General features: G+C 42.8%; 1 protein-coding gene across 2 annotated transcripts in view; it reads left to right on the top strand.

Annotated features, from left to right (window-relative positions):
* The window catches only part of PTGFRN (prostaglandin F2 receptor inhibitor), a 66,694-nt gene that overhangs the window by 6,879 nt on the left and 37,503 nt on the right, over positions 1-22,312 (top strand). The window contains exon 2 of one of the 2 annotated variants that reach the window (XM_027719188.2): positions 21,231-21,596. In XM_027719188.2, coding sequence (XP_027574989.1) covers positions 21,231-21,596 — 366 coding nt within the window. Of the gene's footprint in view, positions 1-21,230; positions 21,597-22,312 lie in introns of those variants that run through there. The other variant, XM_027719190.2, reaches the window with a different exon arrangement.

The raw sequence follows: 22,312 nt of genomic DNA, 5'->3' as shown, positions 1-22,312 counted from the left end.
TAGTCTGGACTTGCCTTTCTGCCGACTTTCTTAAAGACGTGCTTTAGCTGTGCTGCTTAGTGCTTGCTTCATGACTGCGATTTGCATGCTCTTTGAGTCCCTCTTTTCTTGCCATATCAGTAGCCATGAAAAAGAGTTTGCTGGAACCATCGCTGGGGGTCGTGTTGGTTAGTAAAGGGTCCAGCTCTGACAAAAGCTGGCTCTGCTTAGGTTTGCCGGTCTTAAAAACAGTAATTGCCAATGTAAAGGACTTTTGTTTCCGTGCGTGTTCCGCTGTTAGCTCCAACTGCAGAGATTTAGCGTGGTGTTTCAGTCGGTCTTTGATGCAATGTGGCTGTGGGGAATCTTTGAGCAGGCTGTAACGCATTGTTCTCCTACGCGCATTAAAATGATTGTTGCAAGAGAGGCATCCGCGGGGACCTCTGCCAGCTTCTTATTGATGTGTGCAGTTTCATCTATTGACACACTACCCTTCATTATTACACACTGAATCCTATGGCAGTGGAATTTGCTATTAAATCTGCCCTGCAAAAGGGAATTGGCAGGAGCTGCTCTAAAAGCAGCGTGACCCCTGCGTTTGCAAAGAATAGCTTCTAAATATGAAACAGATGCTGAACTAATAGAGGATGCTTCCTAAATTTTCAGGGTACCAAACATAATGATTTTGAGCAAAAATTCAGAATTTGCTTGATTTGTGAATGATCATTTAAGTTTCAATACCCCTTTTCTTCCCTCCAAAATGTATTTCTAATATCAGTACCTATATCTGTGCTTGAATGCAGCGAGTAATACTGAGGTGAAAATAGGGAATTGTTTGTTAATGGAAACTGTTAGAATAAGCAGTGAGGTGTTAGTCTTTCTGTCTGCACTCTAATCCTCTTCCCAGTGCTAGGGGGTGGCAGAGGTGGTGTATTTCCTTTGCCTGTTGCCATTGCCACAAACTATTTTGTGCTTTCAGAGCACCACCCGTAATTTTTACCAGGATGTTATGACATCCACCATCCCTGAAAAGAATCTTATGTTCTTCAGAAGCCCAGTGACACAGTTGTATTGGGAGGTGATGTCAGTGGATGGAATTTATGCCTGTGTAAATAGCCTTTATGTTATATATACACTGTTCATGTTCACACACACTTCATATGGAGATCTAAATTAATGCAGAGTAAGAAGCCTGTTGCATCAACCTTGTTCCCTTTGATCTCAGGGTTTGGTTCTAGACAAGGCCTGCTGTACCTTTTGGCATAGAGAGCTTAAGTGCTTGGAGCAGGCTTTATGGGTGAGAAAATGAAGAGCATGAGAGCTTATCAGAGCTAAAATCACTCTGTGATTGTCTGGAGGTGGAAGGTAGCGAGGTAAGCCCGGGTCTTTCATGTCTATCACAAAGCAGGGCTGTCACCAAAGCTATTGACTAAGCCATGGTTGCTGGCTACTGTATTGATAGGCACCTGTCAATAGTTGCAAAGCTACTGATGTCCCTGGGTTTGTGGGTTTATTTATTTATTAAAAAAAAAAAAAGTTGAGAAAATAGCATATATAGCCAGGGGTCAATGGGCACAGAACTGTGGCTGTTGCTGTAAGTTAGAGGTGGGGAAAGGAAGGTGAGGAGAGATTACTGGAGCACAACACACTTCCCAGAGAGAAAGGAAAGTGGGGGAATAGCTTGTTTAAAATGGAAGAATTAGTTAAAAATGTGTCTGCGTGAGATGGTGATGCTGGGGCAGTTATCCCCACAAAACAGCCTTGGTAAAAAGCCACAGGTATCTTAAAGCTCTGCAAACAGAGCTTGACATACCCTAGTTTTCTAAGCAAAGTTTTCTGCTCACCACTGGCAGGTAAATGGAATATCTAATTGTAGGCTCCTGCAGAGTTTAAAACAAGGACTGAAGTGTGATGTGTGTGGCTGCAGGGTATGCTGTGGCATCTGAGTTGATGCTGGTGTCTGCCTTTTAACTCTGAAAGGGAGGGGTGAGGGGGGAGCTGCAGTAACTCTGTGAGTAGAGTTACTGGGTGGGGATGGCCTTCTAAAATAGCCAAAGAACAAATGAGACTTCGGATGGTACCCTGGTTCCTGCTTGTGACCAGAGGCTGCAGGGCGTGTGCCTGTTCCAGACTTTGCCCTATAAACCTATAAGGATCAACAGAGATAGGCCAAAGCTACTTAGAAAGTAGCTGTTAGAGTTAATTTTGAAGTATTTTTCACTGACCCTCCTCTTGATGTGAGCAGTCAGCTTTTAGTTTGATTTTTCTTCCTGTCTGAAGCAGTAGAGAAGACACCTCCTTCTGCATCTGGGCAAGGGCTGGTGACCTACAGATGGATTTAGGGCAGGTGCACAGGACCCTTCTGTACCCAGACTTGTAAGGTAGATCCTTTCCTTACTTTAACAATTCCTACCCAGAATAAGAAACTAGTCCCCTTCCGTGGACTTTGATGGCATGTGCATGTTCCATAAAAGTCATGTGCTGGCTTCTCCTGTGTTTTTTCTTCTTTTGTCTCAGTTCGGGTGCCTTGGGATGAGAACTGGCTTTGCATATGTAGGTTTGGCTGAAGTCCAGCATGAATTCTGTTCTCACATGAGTGGCAGTCTGGGGTCAGCACTAATCCTCCAGTGTCAGGGCTGCCTTGTTGCTGTGGGATTTCGCTTGCAGTCCCAAGTGGGACTTTGGTCAAGTGACTGTGTTCCAAGTACACAGTTGTTTCTTGGAATCAAAGCTCTGCAACTGAGGTTTGCACCTCAGAGGAGTCTGGTAACAGGAGACATCCTTGGGCTGCCCCTTGTGCTGAAATAATGCATTCAGAGAAGCTGTTTGCTGGGCAGGTGATCAGTCATGGAGCTACAGGACAAGCCTTGAAGAGCAGTTTGTGCATGGGGGTGCGAAGGTGTTTGGAAGTTTTGGCAGGGAGGAAGCAAGGGCCCAAGCTGCAGATTCTGTAAATGGTGTAGCGATGAAAAGCACTTCATGCTGATGACTTTTTCATCTTGTTCTGGTGGCATAAGGTTTTTTTTGACCTTGGGTGCGCAGGAGGGAGGGTAAAAAAAAAAATCACACCTGGGGTACCTGAGTGTGAGGAGAAGGGTCCATAGGTTTAGAGAATATCTAGCAGTGACACATGCTGAATCCAACCTTGTGTCTGTCTCTCTGTCTGTCTATCTATCTATCTTTTACTGGGCTTGTGTAAAATGAATTACTGGTTTTGCTTCAGTTCAGTGAATCTGCTGGCCTGAATAAAATAGCAGCAGGTCTGGGTGGCATTCTAGTCCACAAGGATGCCCTCTAAACGAGGCTGAGTGAGCTTGGTACCCTGTGTTTTACATAAAACAGCTGGATGTGTTGGCTGTGGCTGACACATGCACATGGAGGCTGTCAAGGGGACAGTCTGACCTGTTTTTGGCTGTTTTGTTTGTGTGAGTGAGTGAAGAACTTTGGCCTTCAAAGTTATGAGGTGCTTCTGAGATGCTTCTCAGTACTACATAACATCACCGCTTCCTTCTGCATTTCCCCAGCAATTACTGTTTGAACGTGCATTATAAATGTGAAAGGCTCATGAATTGGTGATTGCTTTCAATACATACAGCCAAGGAGATTTTTGACTTGTGGTAGTTAATGCCCCACCTTTAAGACCTCTTGTGCAGTCCTGGATGCATGTCACCAGATAATGAGAGGAAACGGCCTGATGATAGTTTCTGTGTCTTTAGTGAGACTGCTAACTTCCTCACAGGCAATTGTATGTACCCCTTCTCTTGTACTTTGATATAAAATTTGCTCCTGTTACGTTTACCACGTTTAAAAGAGATCTCTAGCACTTCCTCGGAGGCAGTGGTGTGTCTGGGTAAGTCATGCAGGGTTTGAATAGTTGTCCCACTTTGCACATCTCTACTCTGGCTGGCTGTGTTCTTGTTCTGCTGTGGCATTTTGGCTGGTTCATGCCTTTAATGTAGCTTGGAGGGTTGGTGGGAGCTTGTGGGGGATCTGTCCTTCTGCTTCAGCAGCCTCTGCCATGGGAGCCTGAGACTGTCTCCTAGCCAGCCTGCCTGGACTGAGGTGGTTCTCCTTCTTGAAAAAAATGGCATGAATGCTTTGTATTGAAATAGATAAAGGGCAGTGAATACCTGCTGGGAAACCTGAATAGCACTCAGGCAGAATTCTGCTTATCTGGTGGTATATATTGTTGGCGTTTCTAGGAGAGTAGAATCTCTCTCTTGCCCTCTTTCAGAACATCTGTTACTGTGCATGAAGTCATCTTTTGCCTTCCTTTTTTCCCTTCCATTTGAATCCACTTCTACCTAAATAGTCGTCTTTGCAGCATCAGAAGTGTGAACGCCAGCAAGGATTTTTCTCAGGTCGACTTGGGTGTTTTGTTCTGCAGCAAAGTCACTATAGGTAGAAGCAGTGGAGTGTGTACTTGTGATAGGGCAGAACCGTGAGAGACTGTGGGACTTGAGCTGAGCTGCCTTTGAGCTCATTGTGGCAGAATGATAGCAAAGGTGTAAGAGATTTTTTTCAGTAGGATCTCGTTGCCTGTGAAACTTCGCAGAAGTTTCTTACTGCATCTGTTCCAGAAAAAGGACATGTCTGCCATCTCTTCTGACTGGCACAGCTGGCCTAATGAAAGAGCTCTGACAAACATTGCCTTAGAGCACTGTGGCTACATAAATATTGCTACTGCGTTTCACTGAAATTTTGGGCTCAGCTGTATAAATATGTATCCTTCCTATGGAAAACAGGGTTCTGAGTATAACCTCAGCTGAGTTCTGCTACTTAACAGAGGTTTGTTTCGGTGATAACCAGTTGACTGACCACGCCTGTGACTCTTCCCAAGCTGTCAACTGCATACTTACCTTTTCTTGAAGCGTGTGTCAGCTAGGAGAGAACTGGGTTTGATGATTTACAGCACCGTGCCCGAGAGATGTCTTTCCCATTCACATTTTGTAATCTGAATAATGTGATGTGAGCACAGCTTTGTTAGATTTGTAAACTCGTGTGATGATTAGAAGGGAAGAATACATCTGCCAGGTGGATTAATGAAGATGGTTCTTTTCATCAGTAGAGAGATTTTTTTCAATAGGATCTCAGAGAATTCTGGGAGATCTCACTGATTGTACTGAGAAACTGTAGATGATGGGCAGGTAGTGAATTTCTTGCATTGAACTGCTAAAAGATGAAAGTACAGTAGTGTGAGCAGGGTAGGCAGAAATACAAATACCTTAAAACTGCCCGGGGAAGATAATTACTCAAGCGTTAAACTGATTTATTCTCTTTGGTAAAGAGGATCTCCTTTTACAATAAAGGCAATGAGTGCTGCTTTTCAATCTAGGGACAGACTGGACTTCTGTACTTTAATACTTCCTAGCAATCCCTTGTCCAAAGCTTATTTATTCCTTGTGAAAAGAACAAAGATCTTGAAATAATCTGTGTTTTGTCTGGGGAAAGGCAAAACCTGATCTAGTTGTGTGCTTTGTACCCTGCATTTTGACTCTTGGTAGGCTTAGGCTATAGAACTAGAAACAGTGGAGGCATTTGTTGGCTGTTCTTGCACTGTGGCGGGTGCTCTTCTGCTTGAAGTCTTTGAAACGTCATAATTTGATGTTGTGGATTTTAACAAGTTCAAGCTGCTGGGAAATGCTCTTCAGATTATTAATCTCTGTTCTTATTTCTGAAAAATTAAGTAGGGAGGCAGGAGGTGAGGTGGGAGGAAAGTTGTATAGTGAACTAGAGCTCTGTAAATTCTGCATGTACCTTCTGTTTAGGTCTTCACTAGCAGCAGGAGTGCCTTTTGTTATTTTCTTGTAACAGTAGTAATACTGATTGGTCTCTAATAATAAATAAACTTTCTACAGGATAGTGCTGTTAACATGATTTATGACTGCCATTCCAACAAGAGAGCTAAACCCAACTGGTTTTGTGATGTAGTAAAATAAAAATATAGTGAGGTGTGTAAGTAGTACTTAGAAGCTCTAAAATGTGAAATTACCAACAGTGAAGAAATTAAAAGGGAAATAAACAGTTTTGCTTTATTTATATATGAAAGGCTTGTCAGTCTTATTGTTATGTATTGCTGACATTGGACATTGTTAGGTGCAGACCTGGGAGGAGGACACTTTATTTTTAAACCATTCATTGAGAAATCTGAGTGTATGTATACTGTGTCTCTCTCTGAGTATTAATGAAGGTGTATCTCCTTTTCTTTTGCACAGTGGGGCTTAGATATAACACTGACTTTTTTGAACAATGCTCTCTCTTCAGATGTTATTGTGAAGCATGAGAGCAAGGAGAATTTCCTGATACTGCACAGCATTCAGTCCCTTACTTGTTTATCCTTCATTTCTGTTTTCTTTCTGTTTTCTTTGGTGTAGGTCCATGTTTTGTGCTGACATTCTGAAGGATGTGTCAGTTCATGTAGTCTCTGGTGCTAAGGCTGGTGAACAGGTCTCCTTGACTTGACATGGCTTCCAGGACGTGTTCTGATAAAGGGATCAGGGTTTTCTCTGCACATTGGGACAGCAGTGCTTCATGCTTTGGCTTCCTGGGCCTAATCAGAAGTACCTCTGGGGAGTATTAGCTCTCCCAGTGCATTGAGTACATCCTTTCTTACCTGAGGGCTGTTTACCCTCAAGTGAAGGGGACAGTTCAGGGAGGCACTTGTTTGCTAGAAGTCTCAAAGGGGCTTAAAAGCTACTACTAAGACTCTTCTCTCACAGTTTAAAAGTGTGCACTGCTAAGTGTAGTGTCTGTAGCAAAGTCCATCTACAGCTTTTCAGGTGAATTTCAGCACCCTTAACTTCCTAAATTGGTGATCTACTTTCCACTTCTGCGCTCTGTATTTTATGTTGGTAACTGCTGTGGTTGAACTAGACATAATTTCTTTTCCACTGATATTAAAATTATTTGTTTGCATTAATGTTGGTAGAGACTTCTGAGGCTTAGTCTGCAGTGCACTATTGCTTTTGGAATGTGCATTTGAAACTTGAAATGTTGTCTGTAGTTATGATGCTATGTACGTGTCCCAGTGCCGGATCCACGGAATGGCTGGTGTACCGTCCTCTGGGGTGAAGTTTGACTGTAGAGTCTTCTGTTCTGTTGAACAGTGTTATTATGGGACACAACTGTTCTTTCTGACACAGCAAATGTGAGGATGCCTAGGGTGCAGGCAGTCTGCTGTCTGCTTCAGTATAAGCTGATTATAAGTGTTAGTTACTGAATAATTTCAGCATATCTCAAGTTTCACCCAAATATTAACAGCTACTTATTCTGTACGTAGGTTGTCTTGTTAAATAGTGTAACCTAGAATAGTTCTACAAGGAGACTGGAGCAGAAAAGAAACAATTAAGCATTTTCCCTCTGGGTGTCTTTCAAAAATTGTATTCTCCTCCTCTTGCTATTTTAATGTCTTGTTGGTTCTCTACCTGCCTTTCACTCTTGTTTCATGCTCAAAAGGATTCCCTTGCTTCAGACTTTTGAGTTACTTGAAAATTCTGTGTTCTTTCATTCCATTTTTTCCTCTGTTCTTACTGCTGGGCCCAGCCTGGGTGCCACTGAGGAGCAGCAGTTAGTAAAAGGGTGCAGCTGCAGAAGTGAGGGAGGGCTGACACCAAAGATCTGTTCATTCCTGTGTCTTGCCTCTGACAGTGGCCATGAGTGGGAGCCTAGGGAAGAGTGAGTGCAGCCTATTGCTATCCTAGTGTATCGTCTCCTGATCATCTGTGCCTTGGAAATTTCTCAAGTTAGAGGTGGTATCCTCACAGAACCACAGGATGGTTTGGGTTGGAAGGGACCTTAAAGGTCATGTAATTCCAACCCCCCTGCTGTAGGTAGGGACACCTTCCCCTAGAGCAGGATGTTGAAAGCTCCATCAAACTGGTCTTAACCATGTTTAACCTTGGCTAATTCCTCCAAGTATTTGCTGTCTCATGGCTGTTGCATTGGGCCATCTCTGAAGTTTTGTCTTGTGAAATGTGGCTAAGATCGGCACCTCTTAGCCGATCTGACTGTGTGTTAACTTTCCCTTTCTCTTTTAGCACCTGTGGTATTGACTGTCAAATGCTGAGCTTGCCAATGACAGCAACAAAGTATCTGCCTCCAAAATACATTTCTTAAATGTATCATGGGAATAACAGGAAACATTTTAAGAGGTGTATTTACGTGTGCTTAGCTGAAAACTACTAGTTAAAGGCTGAAACCTAAACTCTACTAAGACTCCAAGGGGTAGTATGTTGTGATAGTCTTTTACTACGTGTCTAGATCTGCATTTTCCCATGTCTAATTGCATTAAATTCTCCCAAAAGCTTAAATGTGTGTGACGTGCTGTAGTGCTACGTGTTACTGTGTGTCCCAGGGAGGCTATTCTGAATTGGTTCTAGAAGTAAGAGCACATACTGCTGCAAACACTGCGAGTTAATCAAAGCAGATAATGGTGAAAACTTGCTGGCATATAATCTAAAGGGAGAAAACACTTTCAATTTGTGATGGGGAACATGAAAAGACCACTGGTCTTGTTTGGCCAGGTGCTGAATTGATGAGCCTTGCTATTCCACTGCTGCAGGTAACAAAATACCTGCACTGAATACAGGGCAGGGTTTTCAGAGGTGATGGCTGAAAGCCTGAAACTTTACAGAGGAGACTTGGTTCCCCAGAAGGTTAATGCTCAGGGCTTTTTGATAATTGAATCTCTTAATTTCTTGAACTAGCAAACTTTTGTCACAGGAGTGATTTTGTTCTGTTTTTTCCTTGCTCTAGGAGGCACAAGTAGAAAAGTGTTTGTTTTACTCCAGGACTGGGGTAATTGGGAGCAGAATTGTACCAGGTGCTTGCTCAGTGCTTTGCTGGTTTCTGAGTCTCTTGTGTGTTGTCCACATGCACATACCCGCCCACCTGTTCCAGAAAGTCTCTTCTTTTGTCCAGTTAAATTAATCTTCCAGTAAGTTAAACAGCAGCCACATACAATACTGTTTCCTTTCACGTGTGAGAACAGCTTTCTAGAGGTAAAATTCAGAGGCACAGACAGCTAATTACACAGATAATTTGCCTTCAAGCTCTTGGAGTCAGTGAATGCCAGGAAATTTTTGACTCTTGCATGCTTTTTTGAAAATTTTGGCTGTTAAATTTGTTGAGCAGGGATAAGTGATGCTGCGAAGTGTGGGTGGATTTCATATCCTATCCATACATGTGTTCATGGCTTAGCTCACACTTGTGATTTAGGGAGGAGTTTCCATTTCCACGCTGAAGTTCAAACGTGAACAGTCATTTAAGCATCCTTTAGGAGCACAAGCATCCTTTAAGAGCGCACAGGTTGCACCTTCATTACCATTTTATTTGGAGAGGATTGAATTTCTGAGGTGAATCTCCTCACTGTCCCAGTTTCTGCACAGTGCTTTTTACTGGGAAGCAATCTGTGTGTGCAGTTAGTATTCCTGTGGATGTAACCGAGCCAGAAGTGTCACTCTAGGAGCATATCTGCTGTGCTTCAGGTGCCTTGGGTATTTGGCCCATGGCACCAAACCTGGTCCATTGCAAACCCCCAGACATGCACAGTGTGATTTTTGGGGACTCAGCACCAGTTGCCCTCTACAGCCTTTTCTCCTTTTGGACTGTGCCAGGTGCTAAAGTACACAGCTGTGCTAGTCTTAATTTTATGTGTGATGGGGAATATATTTTTTTTCTTTCTTTTTAAATGTTGGAGAAGTAAATAAACAGCCTGTCTTGAGTTCTGTCTACTGATCTAAACCCTTATTCTCAATTTTCAGGAGTCTTAATGAAATCTGTGTTGTTATTTGTCTCTTTCAAATAACGAAGAGTGCTGTGGCATGCCTGTTTTCAAAGCCAGCTGTTTTGCAGACCCATCTGGGGGTAATTTTATTTAACGGTCTGTGCGGGGGTTGCACAGACCCTCTTAAAGACCTTGACTGGAATCCCTGCGTGCCTTCTAGATGTTGTTTTATGTCCCTGACCTCTCATCTTTTTCTTGTCCAGACCTCTTTCCTCCTCTTGCTTTGGGAGAAACAATACTGTAATGAAAAATGTCTCTTCCTGAAAGGGGTGATTTTTTTTTTCATACCAGAGATGAGATTGCTGCCTTTTCTGGGGCAAGAGAGTTTCTCATCGTCTCTGCTACAGCAAATAGAAGCTCAGAAGCAACAAGTACTGTAAATACCTTGCAGTCCTGTTCTCAATTACAGAATTAGTTATGTAAATCTTGTATTAAGGGAGGAAGAGCCCTGATGTCTCTTAAATCATGCTCTCTGTGTGCACACATGCGTACAATTCCTTGTCTAGGAGAAAAATATCTGTGTTCCTGACATGCAGGCTCCACAGAGATTAGCATACTAAACAGCAGTGCTCGGCATGACCTGGAATTGGCTTTTAGGGGCTAATTGGATCTATGGGCTTTGAGAGAAGGGGTTGGAAAACACTGGCCTCTGGTTTTCCAGATTGCAGACAACAGTATGGATATGGTGGTTGTGTAGCTGTCCAAATGAAGTCCTCTGAGGGCACCAGTTGATAGAGCACAAGCAAGGTAACTATTTGGTATTGACTTATGTCTTCTTTGCCTAGCTGTACATATCTTTTTGTTTTCAGCTTTGCGCAAAGAAAACAGTGTGATCCAGTGAAATGGGCACTAAACCTGAAACCAGGAATGCCTGTTATCTGTTCCTAACTGTTCCTGTTTTCCTGCAGAAGTTTGGTCTCATTGGTTCATCTGTCCAAGTAGATGTGCAGCTGAAGACCTGGCAATAGGTGTGCTACTGCGCTTGCCTGCGTGTGCCAGGCACTCATCCCCATGCCATAACACCCATTCTGTGTGCATCTACCCTGGGCATCTTTAGTGTGGCTGCTTGCTTGGAGATTATTTATGGTGAAGATGAGACTGTTAGATGATTAAATTACAGACAAAAAGGATTACTCTATAAACTCTGAGATCCATCCCTCCACTGGCTCCCGTGGCTGCAAATCAGTTGTCAAGCGTGGAGCCACGGTGGGCCAGTGCCATATGCTGCCTTGCTCAGCAGTTCCAGCAGCCCTGCTGTCCAGCCACCTCCTTCCACAGTCTCTCCCAGCAGCAGACGCAGGCAGAGTGGAGCTGCCCTTCAGGATCCCAGCTGGGGGGTCTGAGACCCTCGTCTGTGTGCACTGGGTCGTTCAGTGTCGGGGCTGCTGATTTCTGCCGTCAGGCTTTTCTCTGGAGCTTCTGTGATGCCTTTGCTCGTCCAGTGGGATGCTTGTTAGGAAACGAGTCTCTGCATACTGAGGTTGCAAGTGAACCCCGAAATAATTTTTGGGGAAGTAGAGGTTAAGATTCATAATATCTGGATTATGGAAGCACGTGACTTTCCCAGTCTCATCTTCCAATCCCCTTTAGGCAGGACTTTGTCTGATATGGGTGGAGCGTTGGGTTAAATTGTGGTGGACAAGTGCCACCAAATTTAAGCAGGTAAAGAACAAACAAAAAAAAAACCAACAACGAAAAAGCCACATCAAAAGACAAGGCAAAACAATCACCCCCAAAAAAACCCACTGCACAAAGAACTCCAAACAGCTGTTGATGATTTTTTTTTTCTTACTTTGCTTTTTGGTTTTAGTATAATTGTCAGTGAAAAGTAAAATAGTTTATATTGGTTTCAGCACTTCTTATATTTAATACTCTTACATTTAATAGTGTTTTGAGTAGGAGTTTTTGTGTGTATTACCTAACATTAAAGATAACTTGGAAAACAAATGATTACTTCACACTAATAAAAATCAATACCTTCTGCTTTTAGAAAAAAGGGGATGATGATAATGGAAACTATTTTTGGGAGAGGGGAGGAGGGAGCATTTCAGGATTTCCTTTTTCAAATGTATGATCATGCTGTACAAATTATAGATTTGTGAAACACGTGGATATTGCTATTTGTGCATCTTTTTAAAAAGTCTTCTGACAAAAATGCTTTTTCCTAGCTTTCCAGCTATGTCCTGTTTAAAGTCATGCTGGTAAAAAGAGTAGCAGCTTTCATAGTTTTAACATGATCTTTCTGGGATTTGGATTTTTTGTTTTGTCTTGGATTTTCACTCAGTGTATGATTTTTACTTAAAGTAGATGCAGATTTAGAAATTATCTATTCTGATTGTTTGCTCCCGTTAAATCCAAAGAAAGTTCAGTTTAATCCTAGTGGTGTGCTGCCTTCCACATAGAGCAAAGAAAATGGTCTGTCTCTGCCCAGAGGAAATTGCAGGATAGAACAAATAGATTTGGACTGCTCTGCTCACTTCCAGCTGCTTTGGGAAAGATTTAAGATAGCAGATAAGTGCAAGTTAATGATGTTGCAGAACAGCACTGATTTTAATTCTGTATATTCCGGTTTGGGGACTCTTTAAAAATATTGCTAAATGTATGCATTACTCGAGTTGGAATTTGTATTACGTTTTTTTAACTCGTGTCCTTACTCCCCACTGAAGAAAATGTGAAGATATTTTAAATACAGCATTTCTGGAAATATTTGCAGCCCCGTTTCCAACTGTGCTGGCGCTTAAGCCTTGACTTGTGGGCTTTACTGCTTTGTCAGCTGTTTTCCTTAGAAATATTGAACTTCTCTGCAACACAAATTACTTCTGAGGAGGAACAACAGAAAATCACCTGTCTTGCATGGCAGTCTAAATACCACTTCCAGAATCCCTGGATTTTTTGGGTCAGATGTCACCAGGTAACCTAAATGGGCTGCTCTGGCAGAGTGAGTAAAAATGGAGTTCTGTGAGACCGTCTGGAGGAGAGTAAATAAGGGTCATTAACAGGGACACAGGTATGTGTGGCAGGTGAGAACCAGGAAGAAGTGACATGTTGATTCCTGCATTTCATTGTGTTTTTTTTCTTCTCCTTTCTTTTTTGCTCCCAGCTGCATTTTTGAGACTTGTCAAAAGCATATCCTTAGATACAGCCTTTTATCTTTAACTGTCAGTCAGTGGCAGGGAAAGGAAAGAGATTACATGTGATGGAGTTGTTTGACATCCAGAGGAATCTAAAACGTGATCTTTAGTATTAACTTGGCCCATTAGATGTTTGTTCTGTTTGGACCAGTTCTTTGGTGCCATAGTTCTCTGCCTGTCAAGGACTGCTCTGTTTAACAAACTAGTCTGCTTTGCACAGTTGGGAAAGGTTTATATGCTTCTTCTTTCCCCTCTACCTGCCACATGCCTTGGTCTACCTTCCAGTAGCACACTCTCCCTGTGACCAGGAAGCAGTGGTGTACAGTGGGATCTATGCTGATATCAGCTGGTAATGGTGTTTTAAACTTTAATTGCATATCCACCCTGGTTTCTGCCTGACAAGCTTCCACTGCAGTTCGCTGGTCTCTTCTCCTTGTATTGTAGCATGAATAATCCACAGAAGCACTTACAGCTAATTCCTGTAGCTCGTTTTGGCACAGAACTGAAATGGGTTATGTGCTTGGGTGAAAGAGATGCCAGTCAGCTGATCTTCAAAAGAGTGAAGCTGAACAAGTGACCAGTGCTTTATTCCCAAGAGATGGCAGGAGAGGCAGTGCTGCCTGTTGCAGCTCCCTTAGCAGAGAGACATGGAAGAGGGAGATGCCTTTCATTCCTGTGACACAGTTCAGTGACATTTTTCCAAAACTGGTCATTCTGGACAGTGATCAGATCAACTGCTGATATCTTCAGTGATATAGTGTGTTTTATATGGTGAGGTATTGTTCTCTTACTGACTGTCTTTTTACAGCAAGACCTTCTACTGCTGTTTACAAATCTGAACTTGCCAATTACAATGTATTTATCCAAAGTAAGATCATCCAGACACTTTTGTAGGGCAGAACAGATCAGGTCTGACTCACTGGATATTCATTTGGCCAATTGTGCTGGTGTTTTGTGTATTTAGAGTAATAGTGGTGGAGTGGGGTGGTTTTCTTTTTTGTTACCAGTGGTTACATTTATTTGTTTATAAAGGGGTGGGGGAGAAGCATGGAAAATCTGCTTAGTTTTTCTGCTGAGCTTAGGTGGTTGTCTGCCTAGGTTCTAACTGTAAACAGCAGTGGCAGAGAAATTTTTCAGAGAGCTTCTCTCCACTGATGACAGGTAGAGCTTAGGGTAACTAGTCATGTAAGTCAGCAAACAACTAGCAGTTATACAGAAGGCTGTGAGAAATTGAAGGTGACACCACAGCATAACTTAACTCCTTGACTAATCTTGTGGCTTTCTATGATGGAGTGACTGCACTGGTGGATAAGAAAAGTGTATCTGAGGTCACCTACCTCAGCTTCTGTGAGGCCTCTGACGCAATCCCACAGAACATCCTTGTCACAGAATTGGAGAGAGAAGGGTTTGATGACTGGACTATCTGATGGATAAGGAGTTCCTTGGATGGCTGCATATAAAGAGTTGCAGTCAACAGATCACTGTCCAAATGGAGATGAGTAAAAATGTCCCTCGAGGGCCTCTATGAAGACTGTTAAAGTGGCTCCAGGGAAGAGCTGGAACACCTTTCCTATGGAGAAAGCCTGAGAGAGTTGGGGTTGTTCAGCCTGGAGCAAAGAAGGCTTCAGGAGGTCATATTGTGGTCTTTCAGTACTTAAAGGGAGCTTATAGGAAAGACGGAGAGAGACATTTCACCATAGGACAGGGGATAATGGCTTTAGACTGAAAGAAGGCAGGTTTAGATTGGATATTAAGAAGAGATTCTTTATGATGAGGGTGGTAAGATACTGGAGCAGGTTGCCCAGAAAAGCCCCATCGTTTGAAGTGTCCAAGGTCAGGTTGGCTGGAACTTTGAACAGTCTGGTCTAGTGCAAGATGTCCCTGCCCATGGCAGGCATGGTGGAACTAGATGATCTTTAAAGGTCCCTTCCAACCCAAACCATTTGTGCTTCTGTGATAACTTTGTCCTAGTGAAAACCTTATGGTTTGCTTAGGTGCTTTTGAAATCCCGTTTATTGGCGGCGTTAGGTGAGGGAGGTGAATGGCAAAGACAGCAGGTTGTTCCTGTGCTGCAAAATTAACATTAACATGCTTTCATGTGAATGTTAATCCATGTGGTAATAGATGGAGTTCAACTGGGAAGGTACTTACTCTTTCACCCTGTGCTGGAGATGTGGCTTTTCTGAGGTATCTCAGATGGAATGGAGATAAGAGCAATCCAGCAGCCTTGCAGCTTGATAGCATTTCTGAGGCTCCACTTAAGATGCAGTATGTGTTTCTTCATCCTGATAGAGATAATGGGTTTTAAGCAATTACACCCAGGCTAATTCCTTTTGATAAGAGCTCTACATTATCTAAAAAAAGAATCCTAGCCGCCTGGGAAAGAACAATGTAAATGTCTCTCTCACGGACTCTCTCATTTGCTCTTCCCTGATATCTTCAGATGATATGCTGCAAATCTTTCAAGCCATAAAAATCTGTCAGTCTTTTTTTTAGGTAGGGAGTGTTGCAGTCAGGGAGGTGTAACACTGCTGTTGGCTTGCAAAGTGTGGAGGGAGCCCTGTGTGCCTCAGATGATTCCAAGCTGCTGTGGTGATTACAGCTTTGACATAAAGAATCAAATTTGGTCTCTTTTAAAGGAGCCCCTTGTTCCTTCCCTGTGCAGGCTGTCTGATTGTAAGGTGTGGGTTGCTTCTGCTGGCTAGAGTGATCTGAATTTTGTAATTTGGAAAGAATAGCAAGAGCCTACCCCTTTATTCAGCATATCTCCCAATCCCCTACTGTGTGTTTGTACTGAAAGAAGAGTATGATGATGTCATGTGTTAAGCAGGAATGGTAAGACATCTCACTTATTTAGCTTTGGTGTTTTTTTCTTTTATTTTTGAGACCAGTAAAGAAATTTCAATAGTTAGCTGCATTTCTGGTACTTAAATAATTTCATTTTTTGCTTAATCTCTCTGACTTTTCCTCTCAGGCATATACAACGTAGGATAGAAAATTTACCTGATTGCATTTAAAAAGTGGAGGAAATCCCAAAGCAACTTGTTGTTTGTGTAAAGGTGTTACTTCTAGGAAAATAATATTATAGATATTAAAACAAAAATTGCCTTAACAGTATTGGAAGGTTTTCAAACATTATAGGCATGTTTGTTATAACTTGTTCTTTCTCTCCCAGATAGTCACAGATGACATTCTTGATGTGTAGCTGCCTGATGATAACTGAAAGAGAAGAGGCAAGGGGAAAAGGGGCTGGTTGGAGATAGGGATTATAATCTCCCGTGCTGATATGCTTTGGCTCTCCTTCCCAAGAGAAGAGCCTGTGAATGTGGTGTGCTGCCTGTGCCTTCACCTGCCTGCTCACTAGGGAAAGTCCCTGAATGCTTCTCAGCAGGAGCCTGATCGTTTCTTTTTAAAAAACTGGAGGGAGAGGATTTGTGTGGATGTGACTGGTGGAACAAAACCAAAATATGCAAAAATAAAATCTTTTTTTCCTTCAGTCTGTAAAATGGCTTTCATGCATCACACACACCGTAGTTAAGCAGTGCAGTACAGATGTGGGAGGTTTGGGATTTTGCTGGAAAGAGGAGACAGAGGCCACAGCTATCATGGTGGGGGATCCATTGCTCATAACTCCAGTGTGGCTCGTACTCCAGGAAGGCTTGCCCCTGCTCAGCCCCCTCACTTACACAGTGCTGCAGCAAGGTCATGCCTAGATTGGAAATAAATGGAGGAGTTCAGGGAGGGAAGATCCTTACCACCATTTGCACAGCTGGCTGCAGTACTTTTTTTTCCTGTCATAAACTGTTGTGAATCTGAAAGGGCTGCTGTATTTCCTTCCCAGACATGGTAATGTTTAGTTGGCAAATGAAACAACCTTTTGTTCGGAAAGCTCTTTTGAGATGAAAGGCGTCAGCAAAGTTGTCGCTGTGTCTCCTGTGACTGCCTTGGTTGAGGAGCTGGACTGTGTGTTCTAAGTCTTTCTGATGCAGAGGCTCGAGTGCTTAGTCTGAGCCAATTTACTCATTCGTTAGCTCTTACTTTTTTGGCTTTAATTGGCTTCCTACTGCATGTCACATTGCATTTTCCTTTGGCTGGCGGATGTGGAGTCGACCTCCTTCTCTGGGCTCCTAAGAGAACATGTTTTCTTATTAGATAGAGCTGTCTGGTGCAGGCTGGAGGAAGCACCTTGTGAAAGAGAGTGCTGAAGCACAAGTGTGTTCTTTGCAACAGTAATTCCTTCTCAGCCTTGTGGACGACTCCACAGGTTACTTTTCATCTTGTTCTTTCAGAAGTGATATGTAGGTGCAAAACGTGTGTGAAGATGAAGCTCCTGGAAGGCTTTCCACATCTATAGCAGTGTCCCTAATCCAAGAGGAAATCCCTAGCAACCCTTTCCTTCTGGAGTTTTGTAGCTTGTTGAGAGTTTAAACAGATTACCTGTTCTGTAGATCCTGCACTATTTTGCTACCTTGTTTTCTTGGTTATCCTAAAAATGACAGGTTGCTATTTAATGTACTCAGACTGACTTCACAACCTATCCAGTCATCTGCTTTCCTTGTTCTCCTTTTTAAAAGGATTTCATGTAATGACAGCAATGAGATGGTGCATCTAAGTAATGGGACAAATTAATTTAAGTACTGCATGGACGATTGCTAGGGAACAAATGCTAGCCCAAAACTGCCTTGGCTATGTCTGTGCTGTCTTGCCTCTGTATTATTCATATGGCAGACCCCAATTTATTATTATCCTACCTTGAGCCCCACTTTGTCTGTGCTCCCGGTGGAGTATTTTGTGCATTTCCTTGGGACAATCCTCAGATCAAGTGCTTGGCAAATAGCCATTAAGGCTTTGTGGTTGACTTACACTTTGTGTGTTTGTGGCCCAGCTCTGCAAAAGGACCAGTGCTGCACAGCAGTCCTGTCACCAGTCTAATGAGCCCAAGGAACAAGTCCCATGCCTCATGTTTGTGTGGTGGCCTCCTTACAGGTGCTCTATTACTATTTGTTTTGGAATATAGTTCCTTGCAATTTCATCTGGTGGTCTGGGTAACTCTGTAAAAAGTAAAGTTTTGTATTTAGGCAATTAACCTTGTGCTCAGGCAAGTTTGATGTCTAGCATTGCAGTTTATGATACAGAACCAGTTACTGAGTTCTTACTAAGTACAGATCTTTGGTGAGCTCAGTGATACTGAAAAATACTGAATTGTCAAACTTCTGTTGTTTTCTGTCACTAGTGTATACATTGTTTTGTCCTCCTCCATCTGTTTCTACAGTTAAATTGGATTCAAGTGAATTCATTAAGAACATGTCACGTTATATTACCAGTGAAATATACTAGGTGTCATGAAAAATAAATGTTTCCAACAATTTTACAGGGTTTGAAGCTCTTGTATCATGAGAGCTGAGCTTCGATTGCTCTGGGAAGATGAGGGAGTGTATGCAAGTAACACAGGTCTCTGTAAGAATAAAATATTTGTAAAAGCTCATCACTCATCTGCCAGAGTATTATGGAGCTCACCCTTTGCCAAGATCAGTGTCTGTAGCTCTGTGCCTTCTGCTACAGGACATGAAATACTAATCCCTAATGCACAGCAGAGAACGTAACACCTTGTTTAGTAGCTAGAGGTGTTCTTGCTGCAGGATGAAAGGCAGAACCTTGAATTCACAGCCTGCTGGGTCACTTAGAAATGCAGCTCACACTTGGAGGATCTGCCCTGTGCACGCTCCTCCTTACCTGTGGGCAGGGCACAGCAGGTGCTCTGCAGGAAGTGCTCATTCTCTTGTGTTGAGATGTTGCCTCAGCTCCTGCCTTACGAGAATCCTGATTTATCTTAATAACAAATCTTATTGTTTGCGAAGTATAAAATTCTGTCACAACTTGTGACTTTTCTCCTCTGCAGCCTGTTCCACTGCCCTCCTTCCAGCCTCGGGTTAAACAGGAATTGCTTGTGGGACTGTGCTGTGAAGAGGGGGATAGTCATTGCTTTACAGCAGTAGGGCACGGACTCCAAATAGATCCTGGGAGGAGTCCCTGTGTGCTCCTCTTTCCCTTTGGCTTGCCTTTTCTTGGGAAGGTGCTAATCATCCCCTACCTTTATTTAGTGTCAAAGGGTCTTTAGTGACCTTGGAAGAGGAGAAACTGGGCTGTCGGTGCTAATCTCAAACACAAATGTGCAGCCCTTGCCACATTAGTCATGCCTTTGTCACCTCTAGATTGGATTAGTGCAGTGCACGGTATGTGGGTCTACAGCTGAGGACACACGCAGAACAGTGTTGTCTGCTTGTTTTAGTGTCACGGGAGAGTATTTTCTAGAGAGATGTCAGTGTTTGAGGAGTGCCCTCAGTCAGGATCCTGAGCTGACTTCCCACAGTGGTCTGCTGGAAGCTGGTTTGGCTGTCAGGCAGTGCTTTAAAGCTTACCTGCTGCTGTTACCATATTCTGTAAGAGGATAAGTTGGAGGATTGAATGCAACTTAAGACTTTGTGAGGAAATACATATCAGAGTGCCGTTGCTTGCTTTATTTTTTGTTGATTGTTTTCCTGTATTGATGATTTTGCTGTGTGGTGCTTGGGTTAGGAGAGATGTCCTTAAAGACATCTGGCTGTGGAACAGTACGTTGGCAATGGAGGTTTTTCTCTCCAATGCTCATGTGAGTGGTGCAGAGAAGTCCAGTCGTTATTAGGGCTAGTCAATCACTTAATCAGGTACATAATAACAGTCTTCTGGGAGGGATATAAGGGGTAAGAGATTAACCCCAGTCTGCATTACAAATAAGTTTAATGAAGTACTGATGTTAAATACAGAAGGTCATGGCAGTGAGGAAATTGGACTATTATGGCTGAGCCTGGACACGTGAACAGCCTGCAAAGTAAAGAGCGTGGTAGGAGTTACGAACTGGGGAGGTAAAGGCAGTGTCAGTTCTTGGTTCAACTGTTTGCTGAACTGTAACTGGGGATAAAAATACCCTTTTTCTCTTGTAGTTGTGCTCTGTGTGTACAGCTGCTTGTGTAGTTTTTAAATGGCCACAGACATCTTAGTCTTTAACACATCCTCCTCCACACTGCTCTGGAGGGACAAACTGCACTTTATAACAGGTTCTCCAGTGGGTAGTTTCTGTCTACAAGACTCTCTTTTGCCCATACCTATTGGTATGATGGTTCTAAGCCAGCGAGTGGGGCCTTAATCTAGAGCAAGAAGATATGCAGAGTGATAGAAGGGGAAAGCTCAGCAAGTATATTGGTGTTCATGGCTTTCCCAATGTAACTGGTGAATTGGAGCAGTTGTGGGTTCCTGTACTTTCTGCTGGGGGGTTGTTTGTTTAAATTTGGCTTTGCCTGTCCCAGATCAACCTTTGGTCTAACTGCTTTTGATATTGCTAGACATCTACTTGGTTTTATCAAGAACTGTCCTTCAGTGTTCTGGCTTCTCTTCTACCTGGCCACTAAAATATTTTGCCGTGGATATGGAGCTGGTGGGATGCACTAGGCTGTTCATGTTTGGAGACTGAATTTAGGTAGGTTTAGGCAGTACCTATCTCTGAAGAGATTTCTCTGACTGGAATTATGAATCAAAGCAGAGAATCCCAGAAAACATGGTCTGAGCACCGTGTGTTCCTCTGCTTTGGAGGGAGCCTGATGTGCTTATGCTCCCATGTTCTGGGCTTTCACCAAAGAAGAAAAGTGTGCTGGAAGTAGGTGTGGTTGCAGAAATCTGCTCAACCAAACCATGTCTGTTATAATCAGTTCTTCCTTTTAAATCGGTTTGGAAGGCAAAGAATCTCACCTGTGTTAGAGAAGCCATGACCCTTCAGGGCAGCAGTGACTATGCTCGTTTTTGGAAAACATAAACTTAAGAGTTCTCATGGCCCTCAAACGAGGGGAGAGTGCGTTTCCTGTTTCAAACCCTCCAAATGCTATCAGCAGAAGTCTTATGAAAATTCCTGATTAGATTATGCCCTCATTGCAGTAATGAAGATCACTTATTGTTGTTTAAGCATCTTGGGTAGCACTTGGCTTGTAGCAGAGATACTGCTGCCCACTGGATCTATGATAGTTATCTCCTTTTTTTTATTCTTTACAATTTTTTTCTCCACGAGTGTTTTGTTGCCTAGCGTGGCATTATATAAGCAACGAAACCAAGATTGCCCACACTAAAAGTGGTGTGTTTAGGAGCTCCTGCTCCAGTGAGATTAAATCTTAATGGGAAATATTGCCTTTACTGGTTCTAGCTTTCTGTGGAGTGGGATGCCCAACCTTACTAGATTTTTTTATTTTTTTTTTTAAAGCTATCCTGGTAATTTCTTTAACTGTGTGTTCTCTTTTCATTCCCCTGCCTAGCTTTCTGCAGAGGGCGTGTTGTGAGAGTGCCCAAAGGTCCTCTGATTCGAGTGGTGGGCACGGAGGTGGTGATCCCCTGCAGCGTTAGTGACTATGATGGACCCAGTGAGCAGAACTTTGACTGGGAGTTCTCCCGGGACACTGACTTCGTGCGGATAGTGAGTACCTGGGATTCTACCTTCACCTCTGAGGAGTACCAAAAACGCGTGGGCCGCGGGGATATCAAACTGAGACGGAGCAGCAACGATGCTGTGGAACTTGTGATTAGAAACATCCAGCCAGCTGACCAAGGGAGATACAAGTGCTCCACGCCCAGCACTGATGCCACCGTTCAGGGAAATTATGATGCAGAGGTCCAAGTGAAAGGTATTTCTGAAGAGTGAGGTGTGCTTTAAACTTGGTTTTGATATTGGTTATAGATGTACCCTTAAGAATGTTGAATTTCTGTTGTTTATGATCGCTGTGATTTTTTTTTTTTTAATTCTTTCTTCTCGTTCTCGTTTAATTCTCCTAAAGCCAAAATTGAAAATTGGGAAGTATGATAGCAAAGGCATTTGAGGTGAAGAGAGTGCTTACTATGAACATCACTTTCTTTTTTTTCTGTCTAATAAATACGTAAATAAAGCACTAAGCAGTGGGTTTTCTGAAGATGTCTGCAAGTATTTCATGTCCTTAAACCTCTGTGTAGAGAAGCTAACTTTAGGTAAAAACCACGGGCTATCTTTCTCTCTCACTTTTAGTGTCATTTAGGGATCTTTCTGTATGAAAAAGTTAATCTTCCTTTTGCCCTTTAGAATGCTGATACTACAGTCACACCCTATCCTTGCTCTCTTATTTAGAGCTCTTCAGTAATAAATTGGGAGACTATTTTTTTTCCCCAATGTCTTTATCTTTTATTCCCATGAAAATCAAGACAATTCTGAACAGGAATAGACAGAATGATATTTGGATGAGAAACTGAAGTGAGGAGAAGGATAAATGAATTCTTTTCTTGGCTTGTTTAAAGCAGAGAATTTCCTTTAATGGTTTTTCAGCTGAATTTCCTTGTTCCCGGAGTATATTTGTGTGTGGAGGAAGAAATG

This window comes from Pipra filicauda, unplaced genomic scaffold (genome assembly GCF_003945595.2).
Source record: "Pipra filicauda isolate LSUMZ 115617 unplaced genomic scaffold, ASM394559v2 scaffold306_size1276767_pilon, whole genome shotgun sequence".
NCBI lineage: Eukaryota > Metazoa > Chordata > Aves > Passeriformes > Pipridae > Pipra > Pipra filicauda.
The sequence above is the reverse complement of the archived record's forward strand: the minus strand, read 5'-3'. Positions and strand labels throughout refer to the sequence as shown.